The 18702-nt window shown below is 27.6% G+C and overlaps 1 protein-coding gene across 1 annotated transcript; it reads right to left on the bottom strand.

The window, feature by feature from the left end:
- Positions 1-1193: 1193 nt before the first annotated feature.
- LOC126904018 (uncharacterized) lies at positions 1194-16917 on the bottom strand. The gene is made up of 2 exons (XM_050682647.1): positions 16131-16917; positions 1194-3850 (listed from the first exon to the last, which is right to left on the bottom strand). Exon 2 carries the CDS (start codon positions 3834-3836, stop codon positions 1842-1844), a length of 1995 nt encoding a protein of 664 aa, XP_050538604.1. The 5' UTR covers positions 3837-3850; positions 16131-16917; the 3' UTR covers positions 1194-1841.
- Positions 16918-18702: the final 1785 nt, after the last annotated feature.

The following is an 18702-nucleotide window of genomic DNA, read 5'->3' on the forward strand; positions in this document are numbered from 1 at the left end:
GAGACTTATTACACTACTCTACCTATAAATGATTAGGTTTTATACTAGTCCAGACTATCATTTTTGCTAGAATACAATTAAGATATCATATTTATAATTGAATAATTGATACCCGATCAATTAAAGAATAAGCCAACTCAACCGATATTAAAGAATAATGATAAAGAATTTCAAGAATTAATCTGGACCTACTAAAGTGCTATATATATATTTCAATTTTAGGATATTGGTACTAATTGATGATGTCATCAGTCTCTTTATAGGTTATATGAAATGTTATATAATCTGTGGTGAAATTTTATGTTCCAAGACATCAATAAAGTAAATTTTTAAAACGACATAAAACATAGTTAATATTAAAAACTTTTTTGAATTGAATTTTGACTGATGTTTCATATTAAATTTTATAATTTAAAAAGTTAATATTAAAGATTTATAATATTTATAAGGTTTTGATATTAAATAAAATAATTATTTTAAATGTTATAATCACATTACAGTGAGATAACAAGAACATTGAAATTGTTAATAACAATTAAAACATATACATATATATATATATATATATATAACCGTAAGTAAATAATAATTATCTTGTAATTTTTTTAGGAGAACAAAATAAATGTTTAAATTTTAATGTTGTCTTACGGAAATTGACATTTGTGGCATATAACAGATGAAAACTTTGTGACATTTCAGCTTTTTAATATGACACAGAATTAAAAATTGATAGCTAATAAGTATTTTATGCTATAATATTGGTACTTTTATTTAAAAGCATAAATTATTATTATAATTAAATTAATCAAATATAATTACAACTTAAACGAGAGTTTTAATATAATTTAATGGATACAAATAAATAGCCTATATTGTTATCTTTAGAAATTCACAAAAAAAAAACATAGTTTAAAAAGAACTAATGGAAATGAAAATTGATCCATGTAAAAACTAGGATGTAACGTAACTACTATCACATTGAAAAAACTATATGCGAGCCGCTTATCAATTAAATAAAAAAGAGTACATGAAACCAAACAATGGCACTTTTATTACATATTGTGTAAAAAATAGAATTTTAGGAACCGAACCTTATTTAAAAATATTTATTTATCAATTAAATGAGAAAATGTTTAATTATTTAATGAAAAAAAAAATCAAACATATTTTTAAATAGTGTTTAAGTACAAAAATATACATAAAATTTTATTTTATGGTTCAGTAAAATATGGACACTCGTGTACTTTATATATTTATACTTATATACAACAACAAATTCACTTAATATTAGGTATACATACATACATAAAAATAATTTACATTTCTATCTAAAGTTAGTTACAGATCGTTAAAAATAAAGTTTATAATAATTAAAACAATAAATAATAATACTAAACATTTAAACAGGTAGATATAAAATGAGTAATAACAAATCTTTTAGAGTTGATATTTGGCGATGGTTAACATAAAAAAAATTGTTTAATAATTCAAGGTGTCAATTGGTCAATATAATTTTGGTTCTAATATAATTTAGTACACAAGACATAATGAATATAATATTTTGCTGTGTAACAATACTTCTGCCAAGTTAAGTTGGCTTTTTTTAAAGTTTTATTGCACATCAAATATTGAATAAAATTATTTTTAATTCAAACATTTAAAATTAAAAATGTAAAAATTATAATTATCATAGATAACTTTAGATGGAATACTTATATAAGAACCAAAATTATATAGGATAATAAAACATTTGAATAATTCACTAAACGCGAATAATAGTCTCCAACAAATAACAAAGTAGTTAAGAGTCATTTTTTGATTTTACTGGCATCGTTTAAATTTTAAACTCCTGTAAAATTGTTTATGCAGATAGGTTTTTGTGCTTTAGGGGTTTCGATAAGTTTTACTATTACTTTGGTAGGGCCATCTTGATTGGTGGGGAATATCGTAATTGGTTCATCATGACGTTTTTCATCATCAAAAGTACTTGGAGTAAGACTTTTTTCAGTTGGCGATTTTCTAGATTGTGAAACGTCTTCGCTGATACTGTAATCGTCATCACTATCATGGTCTTCTATCAAATTTTCTTCTACTGACCCTGAAGGCGAGTCATCTGATCTATTATGTAAATCTTCAGTATCGGCTGGCATGTACTTGATTTCTTTGAGTTCAACATTTTTTTCGTTATTAATTGGACAATTATTTCTTTTGAATCCTGAGCACACAGCTTTATATACTATAGCAATAATTAAAATGGCCATGATAGCTGCAGTAGCTGTTATACCTGTGTTTGATTTCAAATAGTCAGCAACTTTCGTTCTCATGTTTTCTTCATCTTCTGGCGCTTGTATTGTTTGAGGCACAATACCTCGGCCTAATCCGACGTTACTATCAATAGTCGAAGAAGGAGTTTCAGTGGTTAATTCAGGGAATTTATTAGCTTTTCTAATTTCTGTCAATATTGGATTTGAGCTTGTAGTTATTTCTCCAGCAGTTGAAAACAAAAGAGAATTATTGACAACTTCAGAATACGAATTAGTTTTTTCAGTAACTATTTCGATTTCTTTCAATGTTGGGCTCGGGCTAGTTGTTGGAACTAACACAATTTCTGGTTGAATATAAATTTCACTAGTACTTGATACGTTCATATTATTTTCAGTTAGAGCAGTAAGTACGTCGTTGTCTTCAATTTTATTTTGTATATTTTTTGAGTTTTCGAGTAAAGTTGACTGAGTTAATTGATCCTCAGCTTCAGTCTTTTTTGGTAAGGTTTCAATAGTCTGTGGGATAATAGGTAGAGCTGTAGTATCAATTTTATTATTATCTTGAACACTATCAGTACCCGAATAATATTTTTTGTTTAGATCAACAAGTAAATCACCATCACCACTGCCAGATCCTGATCCCAAATCTTCTAACTCGTCCGATGCTGGCAAAGCATTTTTGTCAATTTTTAATAAATCTTCAGCTTTAAAAACGTCCGGATCATCACCCATTATGTCTTTATCTAAACATGCTTCCACCATGTCATTTAAAGGTCTGCCGTTATTTTCACATGTAATTGTATTTCCAAAGTCTATGCCACGTGCAGCCAGTTTTCGATCCTTTTGTACTAGTTCACAAGAACAGTTGATAGGATTGCCCGTTAGAATTAATGTTCTCAGACGTTTGTAAGATTCTAGATCTTCATTAATAAAGGCTATATGATTATGAGCTAGATTCGCGTATTTTAAATTTGATGGACCGAATTGATAACCCAGGTTAGTTAATTTGTTTTTACTGACCGACAAATACTTTAAATTAGGTAAACGATCAAAGTACACATTTTTCAAATTTTTTAGTCCACATTCTGATAAGTCTAAGTCATTCAAAGAATTGGAAATCAAAAATGAAGGCCCCATAAATATACCAACGTTTTTCTTTAAAGATAAAAACGTCAGTTTAGTATTCTCAATGAACGTATTACGATCTAATTTTCTTATACCCGTACCAATGAGATTTAGTTCCACCAACTCCGATAATCCATCAAAAGCACGACTTCCTACGTACCTAATCGTGCCACCAGCGATTTCAAGATACGTAAGACGAGGAAAGTGTTTAAACGCTTTGTTTTTTAACATAATAGGAGCAGAATGACCACTGTTGAAATGTATTTGTAGAATTTTTTGAGGCCATACGTCGTTGGATGTTTGAGTCGGTATTTCTGTACAGTTTGCCGCTAATATACCGTTGTCTGTAGTATAACATTTGCATGAGTTCGGACATGAAGTGGCAAATGCAGTTGCACTACTCAAAATACATAATACAGTGAACGCTTGCATACTTTTTAGGCCCATTACTGCATTTCTTTCTAGAAAATATATAAAATACAAAAATAAGTAACACTAACTTTAATTGCTTAATAAATCGTTAATTTTTGATGATTTAAATTATAAATTGTACATAGTGAAAAATAGGCAACTAACTATAAAAATTATTAAAAAAACCCATTAACCATATAAAATACATTAATTGAATTAATTTATGATGATTTTTTCGGATTATAAATATTTCTCCAAAAATTGTCTAGATACATAACTAAACTTACACAATTCTTAAGAAAAAATTAACCCTAATTTCTATTAGATTTGAGTTATAAAATATACAGTCAAAAAATGGGATTTGTAAAAAAACCAGTTGTATAAAATTTAATACATCTATTAATTTGACAGGTTTGCCTTAAGAAGAAAAAAATTAACGAAGTTAAATCTAGAAAAAATATATTTTACTTCTTTTTAAAATATAATCACTTAAAACAATAAAATAATTCATTCATCAGTTTTTAAAATCAATATTTGAAATATTTAATGCAAATGAAAGTAAACTTAAATATTAAACGTTTGCAAAGTAGAAAATGAAATATCAATTTTTTTGCTGTCTAACCACAATTATTTTCGAACTGGAAGGTAAATTGATATTAAATAGTATCTATTGCATTATAAAATATAATATAATCAGTCTAGTATAAAAATGTGAAATTAACACTAACTAAGCAATTTATGCATAAATCAGTTAGATATAGTATTACCTGTCCTCTCGTTAAAAAAATAATTTATTTACTATATATAGTAATACAAATTAAAAAATGATGTAATTTTTGTAAGACTGGTTATACAACTGTCACACGTCTATTAGTGCAAATCATTCATTATTAGTATGGACATAATTAGTCTATTATTTATCACAAATTACACAACAAATAAATACTTCTGGTATAATAAATAATTTGAACTTCGGTTATAACAAAAATTTAATAGATATAAATAATTCAGAATGATTCACTTATTATGAAACAGTTAATTACTCTCAAAATAAAAATAATATAAAATTTTTTTTCTATAGTATTATTTTTTTTTATTAATACAATATATTTTGAAAAAAATGAAATAGGATTATATGCAAATAGTGCAGTTTAATACATTGTAATTATTAATCTCATTAATAAATTTTATGTACATCAATATCAAATCTTTTTTCCTCATTTCAATAGTTAGTTAACCATTTAAAAGTTATGTGTAAATAGAATAATTGACCGAGATAAGAACGTTTTTTTTTAAACTCTTTTCTTATTACATCTAATATTTAAAAATATTCCGAGTAGGTAAAAAAAGTGTTATTCGATGTCTTATTTGGAATAGTTGCAAAAAAATAAGCTAAGTATAAGTCATATTATGCAACTTCCGTTAAACGTTTGTAAGAAAGGGAAATATTTTTATGACTTTGTATAAGTGTTGGAATTTTTAAAATCAAATGTTAACATACGGTACATATTCAAATTTGTTACGCCAAAATGTTATTATAATAACTTACTACAATATGTACATATTATAGTTTTATTAAAAATAGTATTTTAGACAACTTCTTAATAATTATAGACTTAAACATTTTTTTTTATTGAATTCAATATTCATGTTGTCGATCGTTACATACATAGTAAACTCGAATAACAATGATTTGTCAAAATGCCCATTTGAGAATATTTTTTTATCAATAATTACTTTCGATAATCACAAGAAATTAGGTGTACAGCAATTGTGAAAGTCGCCCTTTAAATTGAATGTAATATTTTCCAATCTTGACCATATAACTCAATGACGTTTCTGGGAAACAAATTTATAAACAACGTTTTTTTACACGTCAGACAATTGGTACCCCACGAGATTGCAGTTATGTTGCGTTTTGTGGATAGCTTAGTTGGACCCGCTCGACTGGTCGACGACAAATTTCCTTATTGGGTATTAATGGGTATGTTGAATAAGTCGGGATAGTGTATGGGATTTTTCCAGACATGAAACAACATTTGTCCACGGGGCTATATTTTGCAAGCGAAATTTGTACAACGCAATGATTCAATCGACTAAAAAAATTGTCATAAGAAATTCAAATAATAACAAATTAATCGCGTGCATCCAATACTATTCAAATCGTAACTCCGGTCGTTCATCATTACGGCTATGTGATTTTTTTCATGTAAATTTGATATACACAAACCAATATGTAGTTTTTAAATTCAAAATTTACTACTTTTTAGTCATATAGTCCGTTATATCACTATTATCCGTATGTAGAAGAATTATGGATCAAAAAATGATAGAAAAAATTTGCGAGTGGCGGCCATTGTCGTTGGTTACATTGTGTTGAAACAAAATAGATTATATGTATTCTAGATTTAAAATTTTTTATGAAAACACTGAAACAGGTGACTTTGATGCCGCATTGTGCGTTTCATTGAACTCGTCAAGTTGAAAAGAGAAGACTCTGTCTCGTTATTCGTCCGAAAACAACAATAGACGCGCCTTTTGATTTATGCGAGTACTGTTCAATTGAAATTTAGGTACACACCCGATATTGTATTAATCATTTGCTTGTCCAATCCCGACTCCAAAATACAACTAAAAATTACACAACACACAGGTTTTGCTACTTAAAGCGACGCTTATACATTCAGTCTTAACACAATGCATTCAGCAATTATTTTAAGAATTAATATGAAAGTTTCCTCAGGCGTTACAGTGTATTTATTTATTAATTTTTGGTGAATTCAAAGAGTAACCACGGTAATAAGATAAATTACATGTGCCTCTAAATAGAAACAATAATTTCATCCGTACCAATTACTTAATAATTATTTGATTTATAATACCAATGACAAACCAAATAACATTGACCGTGAATGGTAAGGTCGTTTCTAATAAGAAAACTATTGTAGTATTAAACTGTAATCTGACTGACGTCTATTTTTAAACACATTAGGTTTCAGTTTAAATAAAAACGTTTTTTAAATATGAACAAAAAAAATTAGTTTATGTGTAATATGATCTACACATAATATGAGTATTTAGAAGTTTTTCAATCTATAGAAATGAATACTCAGCGTGATATAATTTTACTCGCACTTGATGAAAGGTTCAGTCCATTACAGACAGTTAAAAACTTAAATTATTTAATTTATATATATTTCGGAATAAGTAATATGCTGCTCTAAGAGAGGTTGTCAAAGAAATAGTATTACTTGAACAAGTATGATTGTGTTAATTGGTTGATTTATAAAGGTATTTAACGTCAGCGTGGACCTAAGGCTAACACCTATTGTAGGATAAATATTATTTTAAATGAGAATTTTATTTTCATAGAATATTTAGAGTCCATAAGTAATGAATATGTCTCACTGCTTTACTGGTACAGCGATTCAATAAAAATACATATAATTACATGAAGGTCTTTTTTTTTCTTCAACCCGCATGAAAAACAATCAGACCACCGAGTTTGAGAAGATCCTCTAGTATTAAAAAAGTATGATTATTTTAAAAAATGGGGCTAAAACAGTTTTTTTTTTTTATTGTCTTCAACTGGCGTCACATCGCTAGTGGATAATAGTGAAGGTGAAGGGGTGTCTATGGATTTCTACTACGCTTAAGAATGTCTAAAGGAATAATACCGGTTACATCACACCGTATCATAAGATTTCTTCGATCATTCACTTATGTACCTGTTACGCAGAAACCGTGTTAACGGCCGAATACCCTTATTTGCTTTGTGGAAGATTGAATGTAAAAAAAGTGTCATATAAAAGTGCAATTTTTATATTGGTATTTTAGAGTCAACAAAGTTTTTTTTACACAAAGTAAGAGTAATTAATATAATGTGTAATGTTTTTTTATATTTTTTACTTAGTTATACCTATATTACTGTCGACACTTTATCACTGCTGACAAAAAAAAAAAAAAAAAAAAGTAAATAGCGATAAAAATTATTACACTCAATTTGTAGAGGTTCATCATTACACAATTAAACAACTAAAATCGTTTGATTTTAGTATTATTATTTATTATTTTATCCTTATAAACTTTGATGACACAGGAAATAACAAAAGTGTTCCCCTTTCTGCATTGTTTTTTAATAAAAAATAATAAGACGAAAGAATTAATTAACTAAGTGATTTATAGTAAGATGATGGTGATTAATAAATATATGATATAATGATGTCCATCTATTTTTTGTGGAGTTTATGGACTGAAGTTTTCATGATCTGAACTTATTACACAATACATCATTTTTTATTTTGCTATTTATATTTATGCAATTGTCGTGTAAAATAATATTAAATAGTCAACCATATAAAATAATTCCGAGTAAATAAATGAGATGACCAATGTATCAAAAATAAAAATACAATCAACGGATTTCCAAATAAATTTCTTTTTATTGTTATGCAATAAAATATTTTGTGGTAACTTCGTTGTTTTTGGCAAAAATTATGTTAAAATTTGTGTCAAGGTATTAAGTAGTTATTATTCAATGTCATATATACACTTTGATTGAATCTAATACCGAATAAACTACTATTACAAATGATACAATTATATAATTAATTTAAATTAAATAATTCGGTGGCATGTGTGTATACTTGTTTAAACAATTTACACATTACATTTAAGAAATAATTATATCTTACTCAGAGATAAGTTGCATAATAATATCAAAACATTTCATTTTTGTATACAACAGGAATATTAACGATCCATACTAATTTGTACAATAAGTAACATAACACTTCCTAAAATTTAAAACTTTTCCTACTAAAATATACTTTTCATGTAAATAAAACGTTCAATATATTAAACATTTGTATACGTTACTTTTCCACTATAAAAATTTATCATTGACAAGCTTATAGCAAGTAATGTTATAAGATGTGCATTTGATTATTGCACGCGAGATTTCTTAGCATAGGCAATAAGAGAAAAAACAGATTTTTGAATACGTCATGAATTAAATTTCCGAAGTAGTTGTAAAATGTTCCTGGTATTCTTAAATATAATTGCAAATTGAAGGACACCATCATCAAATACATGACGAGTATAAATATTACTTGTAAATTTTAACAGTCATGTATTGATAAGATTTACCTAATTTAATATATCAGTAATTACCACGTATAATATGCATTAAATGTACTAACAAAACACATAGATAAAATTCGGTAGATTCTATTTTTTTTATAAAGAAAATATCTTAAAACAATTCATTTCATATAGATTAATGTCATGACCACACCATTAAGTTGATTCTTAAATAAATTAAAGTCTAAACATTGAATTGGCCAGTAGGTAATAAAACCACAACAAAATAATAACACACGAGTTTTATGACGTAGTACTTGTATAATCATCACGACGAGCATTATGTGTAATTTTGGTACCTTGAAGAATAGTTTTTTGCGTTAGTTTTCTAATAAAGACTATAATTTATACATAGAGACTTGCATTACTATTCAAGCAATAAAATTGAGTAGATTTTGATTTGGCTAGTAAAAGACATCAAATTATTTTAATATTATATCTAAAAATTTTTTTGCAAAACTTATAATAAAAAAACAATTTATAAAACCGATTACACAAATAAAAATGTAAATAATATCCAAATTGGACTAGAAAGATAAGTTTTATCAATTGAGATGTTAACATTTAGAAATGTTTTATATTAATTTTTTGATAATTGATTGAGTTCATTTACTAAAATTTAATTCACTATAATCTATTATTTAAACACGATTGTTAATTATTTTTATATATCAGTGAAATTCGTTCTATTTTTGAGATTTATTATCTCTTTTTTTTATTAAATAAAGTAAATGTATACTCTAAGACATAATAATATTTTGAATATGAGAAATTATTAGGTAATGTGGATAAATATTATACATATAAAGAAAAAATTCTTTTCTAAACATGATTTGTTTACTTACTTAATACATTACCGCTTATTAGACGAAAGGCGATAAATATTTTTAATAAAATAAATCATTATACTAATATACATTTTTATAGATCTGAAAAATACATGAAAATAATTGTTTATTATGCATCGATTAATTCAATAATATAATAAATCGTTATTTATAGTAAGAATCCATCTTGCTTATCTTTTAAATATTTATTTTTTGTTTCATTTATGTGAACGAGTATAAGGGAGACGACAAACTTTGTTTTCTAAAAAAATATTTCTATTAGTTAATATGTAATTCTCTCGAGTAATTAATTTGCAACAGTCACTATAATACTTTTTTTTTTGCAACGGAAATTTCATAGAGGTACGTTTTAAGTATAAGTCTCACCGTTTGACTGAAAATTAAACCGTATTATTAAAGTATTAATTATTCTACTAACAATTTACTCATATTTAATGTACACTAAGTAATGAAAGTATTTTAATCATATGTTATTTATCAAAATATTTTATTTGGCAAAAACATATTTCAGGTAAATTGAAGAATTTATTATGACCATTTTTATACGGATCTCCCATGATACGTATGTAGAAAACAAGTCGTGAATGTGAAACTTATAAGTATAAAATACTTCAGTAATAATATTTCACTAGATAAACAATTTGCTATTTTCTGAGATAGGATAGTCGATTAGAAACAAGATTTTTTTTATTACCCACGTGTTAGACATAATGTAATAATTCCTTTAGAAGTCCTAAACAGTATCTTTATTTTAGTCGTCGATGGCGGGCGTTAGTTAGTGACTTGTACTCACTATATATACTCGTACATTTTGTTTCGAATAAATAATATAATGACTAACGAGTGTAGACTGAATATATTTACTGGCTAAACGCCATAAGTAGTATAAAAATCGTTCGAGGTAAAGGGCATTATGCTTTCACTGGTTGAGCAACGGCGTACTGTTGACAGACATCGTGGCGTCAATACACTCAGCTTAGGCCATCGATACTATAACCATATGATCGCGATTTTTCAAACGCATTAAGATTTAGTCACGTTTTGGGATACGGGAAAAGAGCCTTTTATGTGTTATTTATTTTTATATGAAATTCTTCTATTGAACATTTCCGGCGATCATTGTTACTCTCATACATCTCCGAGCGGTTTTTCTAAATACACATTTCAAGTATTATACTATTATATACAGACTAAAAAGGAACAAAAGACCATGTGTTTGGACGCATGCGAAAACAATAAGTCTATTGCCTTTGGGTCCATTTTGGCGTTGAGTGCCGCTGTGCCACGCTTGGTCATTGTGTTCATATTTGTGTTAATTGAATATAATATTTTTTAATGCGACCATATGGCGAGCACACTTATTATCTCAGTTAAAATTCCGGTAGATAAAAATGAAAACAGATATGACATACAACTTTTTCGAACGTGCTCCAGAAGTCATGAGGAAACGTGAGAAAAACCTAAATTCGTGTGAAGTATATCCCTCATTCGTCTTACAACATGATATCGATAATCCCCAACTGCATCGAGTGACCGCCCCAGTAACATGTGCAAGTTTTTCGAGAATACTTGTTTAAATCAATCATACATAAATTAAGTTTCAAGTATTTAATAATGTTGAATTAACATTAAATTGTACAGAATACTGATAATTTTATACCGTTTTTATTACAAATAAAATAAACAATAGTTAAAAAACTTAATAATTATAAATTATTATCAGTAAATAATTCTTTAAGTAAAAACTTAAATTATTCATTCACAAATATGTGTTTAAAAAAATGTATGATACAACCTTAATTTTAATACATCTTTAGAGCTATCTTTACAGTCAATAATTTAAATATTTTTGGAAAAGTCGAGAATAATTATTATACATTGTTATGTAGCAGTTCCATTACAAACATTAAAATTTCTTAAAAAAATTTAATTTAAACTTCATTCTAATAGCTAAATACAATATTATACATAAATTTAAGTCTACTATTTATCTTAGTTTAACTAGTATACTTAATGAGAAAGTTATCCAAACTAGTTTTAATTATTTTCGAGTTTGAGCTAGGCGTTGTTATTTTAATAGTTAATTATGATTGGAATTCCCAATCAACCAAGTGTTTCCATTTGGTTATATTTTTTTCAGCGAGTTAGGAAAGGTTAGTTTGAGTATTATTTGTAATTGTGTTCGCTTAATTTTCTGTTGTGTGTATTGGTAAAAACGTTAATTTATAGGTAAATAATGAATAACTACATAAGTATTCCCAATTTAAATACATATTATCCATTAAAGTTAATTATTATCACATTTCAAATACAATGAAAGCATTTTAAGTGTTTAGAATTGTGTCTATGAAGTAATAACAAATACCGTTGCGATTTTATTTATCTATTGACCCTTAGTTAACTCTAAGGGCTAAATTGATAGGTACGTTTTTTATAAGTGGTATGATAAGTCATATTATTGGCAGGTATATAAGTGGTCGATGTAATTGACGTACTAATAGCCGTTCGCCTTCTTTTATTGTAATAAAAGAATGTACACTTAAAACACAATGCATCGATATTGCTTATATCTTTAGTATAGAAGTTATACAATGTGGAATACTTGTACTCAATTAAAGGTAATTTAAGACGTAAAAAGACGTACATTTTAAGAGGAAATCGTTTACAATACATGGAATATATGTTAACATGAATGCGAAAATTAAGAAGCCAACATGGATGTATTGGTACACTTAGATGAGTTTAATTTTCCATAGATTCTGAGATTAATTATTTTTAGTGTACTAAATATAATTAAACACGTTCGTACGATTACTACTCATATCGAATATTATGGTTTTTAATAAAAAACATTTTTATGCAATAAAAAAAAATCATGATAAGTCAATAATAACTAAGCATTCAATACATTAAATTTATTAGGGAAGTCATCTTAATAAATCATAGTTTACTTTTAAAAATGAATATAACTAATAGCTTAAAAAACCACAGGTATATTTTAATAATAATGTTATTATAAGCACCAAATGCGTACTAAAAATTTGAAAGATTAAATGAGTCTCAAAATTGATTTGTATTGTGTATATATTTGTACAAATTCAATTAGTTCATGTTGATCGCGAGACCAAACCTCAAAAATAAGAATTAGTGGCACCAAACCTTTTGAATGATATTCCTAGTACCGGAGCCGTCGGGCCTCCCTAATATACCTATAACACCATGTAAGTCCGATTCAATAAATGTCGTTAAGAGGAAACTACAATAAGGATATTTTTCTTTTTTTATCTATATAATATATTAGACACTAATTCCTTTTACCTGTGTACAGTATCTGTGGAGTGTAATGTCGTAACATATAAGTATATTATGAACGGCTTCATTGTCACTTTTACAGTTGGTCCGCAGGGACGCGACGCCAGAGAAACGGGTGCGACTCGCGAACACAACAAGATAACACATTGATATACAATTACTGTGAACCAAATACCAATCTAGTATTTATTTCTATGTCTAGACGTCCACAAAATGGTTGAGTGTAATAGTTTACGGGACACGAGTATAATGCAAAGAATAGCAAAAAAAAAAAACAAACAAAATACCGATTGCGGAAATCCAATAATATTAATGGCATAATAACCACCACGCGGTAACACTAATATTAACAACAGTATCCAGTTGTGTCAATTGATGACAGGCAGTGTATACAATGTATTAAAAAATACAAGGATATAAATGTAATTAAAGATTTTGATTTTTAACTGACATGAAGATTTTGAGTTTTGTCAACAATTGCAATCGAAATGAATTATACAAACGCTTGCAGGAATTTTTTAGGAAATTTCTCTATCAAATAAAAATCTCAAGTTAGTAATTAGAAATTATGGAATTGAAAGACTAAAAAAGCGTAGAAAATGATAATCAAATAAATAAATTGCGCAATTAGAGTCGAGTAACAATTTTATAGCATTAGGTCGGTCGCACGGGAAATTGGTTGACCTTAATAAATTTACAAGTGTCTACGGAGGGAACATATCAATATAAACTGCGTTTAACAGAAGTTTAAACTCTCATATTTAATAAAGAAATGAAAACAATATTGAAACGAATCTTCAAATTGACAGTTTATAATATTTAACAGGTAAATTTTACTAACAAACATGGTCACAACTAGTGACGCCATTTACGCAAACTAAAGATCAGGTAGGTAGGTAAATACTCATTAATCGTTATTCGCCAACTTCCACGAAGAAGAAAGGCACATAAATGTACAAACATGGCAATTGGCCACATTAATAAATTAGGATGTCAACTCAATTTCAAAATTTACCACAACATGAATACTTCTGGTTCTCAGTTATCTATAATAGTGTTTTTTGAGAAAGATCGGCTCACTGTCGTATCAAACCCCATAAGCGAGTAAGAGTGTGTTAATAAGAATCTAACAATAACAAAAGATCACGTTTTAAAAACCACATTACAATGACAATATCCTCACAAAATCGACAGAAATCGTTCGACACACGTCGTATTATAGGCAGGACAATGCTACAAAAACACATAATCGCAGTATGCTATAAAATTACTTCTAGTTCATTATGGTAATGTTCAAAAGTACAGACCTTACGTAATCTTTAATCCTGGAAACGCACGATTTTTTTTATCTGTCGCTGTCCTCATCCAATTTAGTACCTCAACAACTAATATGAATTCTCTAAACATTTGTTCATGTCAAAAATAAATGATGGGACTAATTTTATTATGATGATTAATATGTGTTTTATTTCGGATCGCGCGTGTTTAGATGTAAAGTAGTGAACAACATATGCAGCACATCGAGCCCATGAACACGCTTGTTCATTTTACTTGTGTGCACATCTGCATTAAGACAATAATTACATTTTTTTTTAAATTTCATTTAACGTGCATGTACAATTAAAATATACGGGCCTTGATCGTTCGCTTTTTAATCCAGCAATTAATAGTCAAGCACGGTTAGTTTTTTTATTTCATTTTTTATAGTTTTAAACGTATTCATGATAAACAGAAAACGTCAAAACGGCCTCGATAGATCTGGTTGGACGCATTATGATTTTAGGGCACACGGTTAAGTGGTCACGTATAAAATGGTCCCATTTAATATTTCTAATTTAAAAGCGTACCCCAATGATAGTTATCTATTAAAAAAATATATAAATTAATAATAATTAGGAGGAATGAAATTATGTAACGTAACATATATAATTTAGAATAACAACAGCGTTAAATGATAATTATTATTGTTCTAAAATATAGTGAGATAACAAATGATGATCTACTGTCCTTTAGTAACATTATGTTTTATTTCTGATGAATTATTAAAATCACAATGAACGAATAGTCGCGTAACATTTTGGAAGAATATCCAACAGGGGAAATTATAATGCTATTTTATTTAACTCTGTAATAGGTAGTATTGTGTTATGTATGTTAAGTTGGTAATTTTAATCTCAGTTGCGGTAGCAAATGTCATAATCATCAAATCGCCCGAGGCTTCCTCTATAAACACTAACAAAAAAGCAAATCCTTAATTACGTGCTTGTTGTCATGATTCTCAGGTGCTAATGGTTATAAACATTATACGGACTTTTTTCACTCGAGGTATTAGAAAAATCTACAAGGTAAAGGTCAATTATGGGAATATTTTATTGCGGGAAATTAAACTGAGCCACGGCAAATTAAAATAGCTCAGTTATCACTCTTATTACGCAGTGAGTGGTAAATAAATTAAATTATAATACATTAAATTATATCAATAACTAGAATATCGGCAGAGTTTAGCAGACATTTAACGTAACAGTTATATGTTTAATAGAAGTGCGCCAAAATTTGTCCTAATAAGTCCTAGTGAAAAGTCTTCATAAAGCAATACTTGATAGTTTCGTAAAACCGGAAATGAAATTATAATTTTCTTCTTCAAACGCCCCCTACATCGATGCCAAAACTTTCGTTGATGGCATTATTAATTTGATTGTACAATAAGTACATATTAATAAAATCAGTGTTTAAATGTTCACCGATCTTAGTATAATAATATATATATATATATATAGTATAAATATATAATAGTATTTACTAATGCCTACAGAAATTTAACTAATCACTAAAATGACTCGTATTGAAATTGTTAATATTCTAAGGTAATAACATACCGATTTAAAATTAATTGTTTAAACGAACAATTTAGAACGGAATCGGATACGAATATTGCGGTGGAAGTCACTGTTATAATTTTTTTTTTAAGTCACATTACTAATTATAACCATTATCATTATGTAAAAATATAAGTATGATGTTTACTTACCGAAAAAAATTGTGGTTTTCAGGCCAATTGGAAGTATTCTCAGTGTCAATCACGTACAGGTGACGGCGGCGATATTGGACGCACGTTGTGTTTCACTGCGTCTGTTACAATTTGAACTGAGTACCGATGACGGCGGCGACGGTATGGGACCGGCGTCCAATTTAGAACACGCGAATCAACTGGTGGCGTCGGAGTGCAACCGAAAATTGCTGTACAGGCGTGAGGTTTGTCTGTATTTTTTTTATGAGCGTTTTTCACTCCCTCTGCGATAATACTGCCGCGACCACTGCCGTGTAGTGTCTGTGTCGCGTCTGGTCTCGTTATCTACCGCCACCGGCCGGCAACGCGACCTTTACTGACCCACGAATGCAGCGCCTCCTGTTGTCGTTATAAAAAGTTGTCACGTGCTTCCGTCCTCCATTTGAACAACATTTTCCCCCGTCGGGCCGGACCATGTCGTACGATTAAAAAACTGTATTGTTATAATAACAATAAACATGTTCATTGCGATGTTAAATAATGAACATTAAACAAGGAAAATGGAATAATTTATTATTTCTTCGAACCGCTCAATTGAGATTCATACATAAGATTGACGTATTGTTGAAACTATGAAACAATTACGCTGAATTTTCATAAAAAGTATATTGGTTGTTTGTTATTAGAAATACTTCCATAACCATTGACAATAAACACAAAAATGAAAGGTTTTATTAAATTTTACTTGATGGTTAACAATAAATGAATACTTTGATTTGAACACGAATTGCCAATCATATTCTTATCGGTGGAGCGTTTTGGGACGTCAAAATTCATTTAGCCACTCCGCACCAATATCTCAAATACGGCTCTGCTTCCGATTGATTATTATCATGATTATTGATTAATTTAGTGATAAAATACGATTTTTTCCATGATATATTTTAGGTATAATGCTTGTTGTAGTCGAAGAGTGAAAAGGTTTTCTCTTCTGAACTTTTAATCAACCCACAGACACCGTCCACCTTATCTAATTTTCAATTTATACTTGTAAACTATACTGTAAACTAATATTAATATCAATTATAATTATATTATAATTGCTATTTGCGACTACAGGTTGGCATTGGATATACGGTTTTGTAAATAAATAAAATGGATTTCATAATACTTAATTTATGAAAAAATGCAAAAAATATGACATATCTTACAAAATTATAAATCTTGTTAAAGTATTACGAAAATTTACTTATGTAAAGACTACATACATGTCATGTTTTTATCATTGTGATCATTTTAAATGTAGGTCTTCTAAAATGATTATAAAAAATGATAAAAATAATATTTTTGTATTTTCAACTTTTAATGTTATGTAGAAATGTGTGCATACAAGGTCCTATTTTTAATTTTATTTGACTTGGCACTTGACATTCTTTGTACCTTCATCGCAGTGTATAAAAGTGCATATTATGCAGTAGCATATAACAGATACTACTTATTAGTACTTAAGGAATATTTTACACTTTGTGTAAATTATTTTCTTTTATATTAATTTGGCCTTTAGGCCAAATTAATTGTTAATATTATTATTGTCATTTTTTAATTATTTAAAATTTGGGATTTTTATGTATTTTACGACTTAAATAGTGTTAAAATTTTTTTATCTTATACATTGGTATTATAGCGTTATAAATTTATACAAACTTCAAGTAGTTGGGATTAAGGCATTAAAGCGAGGAAGAAGAAGAAGAACTTCAATCTCTTTAGAATAAATATGCTGAATAATTTGCACGGCTATGGAAATAGTTACTTTCTATATGCTGTCTTAAAAAATCTTACTTTTGAAGTAAGTCCTTCGGCTACACATTCTTTATAATTTACTTATTTTAAAACAACTATTGTCTAATAAATTAAAAATGCTCTGCTAACTTTTATTAAGTTGAGACAAGAGAGCAAGTAAATTTCATAATAAATTAGCTAATTCGAATAGTAATTTTTTATTGCTTTGAGAAATTATCAAGAAATTTAATTTGCTGTCTATAGATAATGCCTTTGAATAATAGTGTCCATAAAAATAGAAATAACTTTCTCTTTTATAACTCTTCATTATAACTTTTATATTTCAAGAAGAACAATTAAATATAGCTGATCTAACATATCAATAATTTAATTGATTGTAATAAAGTTAATTAAATATTTCAAAGGTAGGAAATTATAAAAAAAAGTTTTTTTTTATTAAAATAGTCATAAAAATAGCCATTTATTTTCATCTGTATGATCTAAGATTATTTTTTTTAGGTAAACGTTAGTAAAATTAAATTTTCTTGATCTCTTACAATATTTTTATTTATAATGTATATGTATAGTGTAACTAATATGATGTGTAGTAATAATGATATGTACTTCTGTGACTAGCGTTGATAAAATGGTAACATTGTTCCCAAAATACGTATCCGCCATTTTTTTTTTGTAATTTTTTGTTATTTTTTTGTTTTAAATTAATACTGTAAATATATTTTTAATTTTAATTAAAAAGTTATTTAAGTATATACTTTATTTGTGGAAGCTATTTTATAATTATTGGATTTAAATA

The sequence above is a fragment of the Daktulosphaira vitifoliae genome, unplaced genomic scaffold (genome assembly GCF_025091365.1).
Source record: "Daktulosphaira vitifoliae isolate Bord-2020 unplaced genomic scaffold, ASM2509136v1 Scaffold_1, whole genome shotgun sequence".
Classification (NCBI taxonomy): domain Eukaryota; kingdom Metazoa; phylum Arthropoda; class Insecta; order Hemiptera; family Phylloxeridae; genus Daktulosphaira; species Daktulosphaira vitifoliae.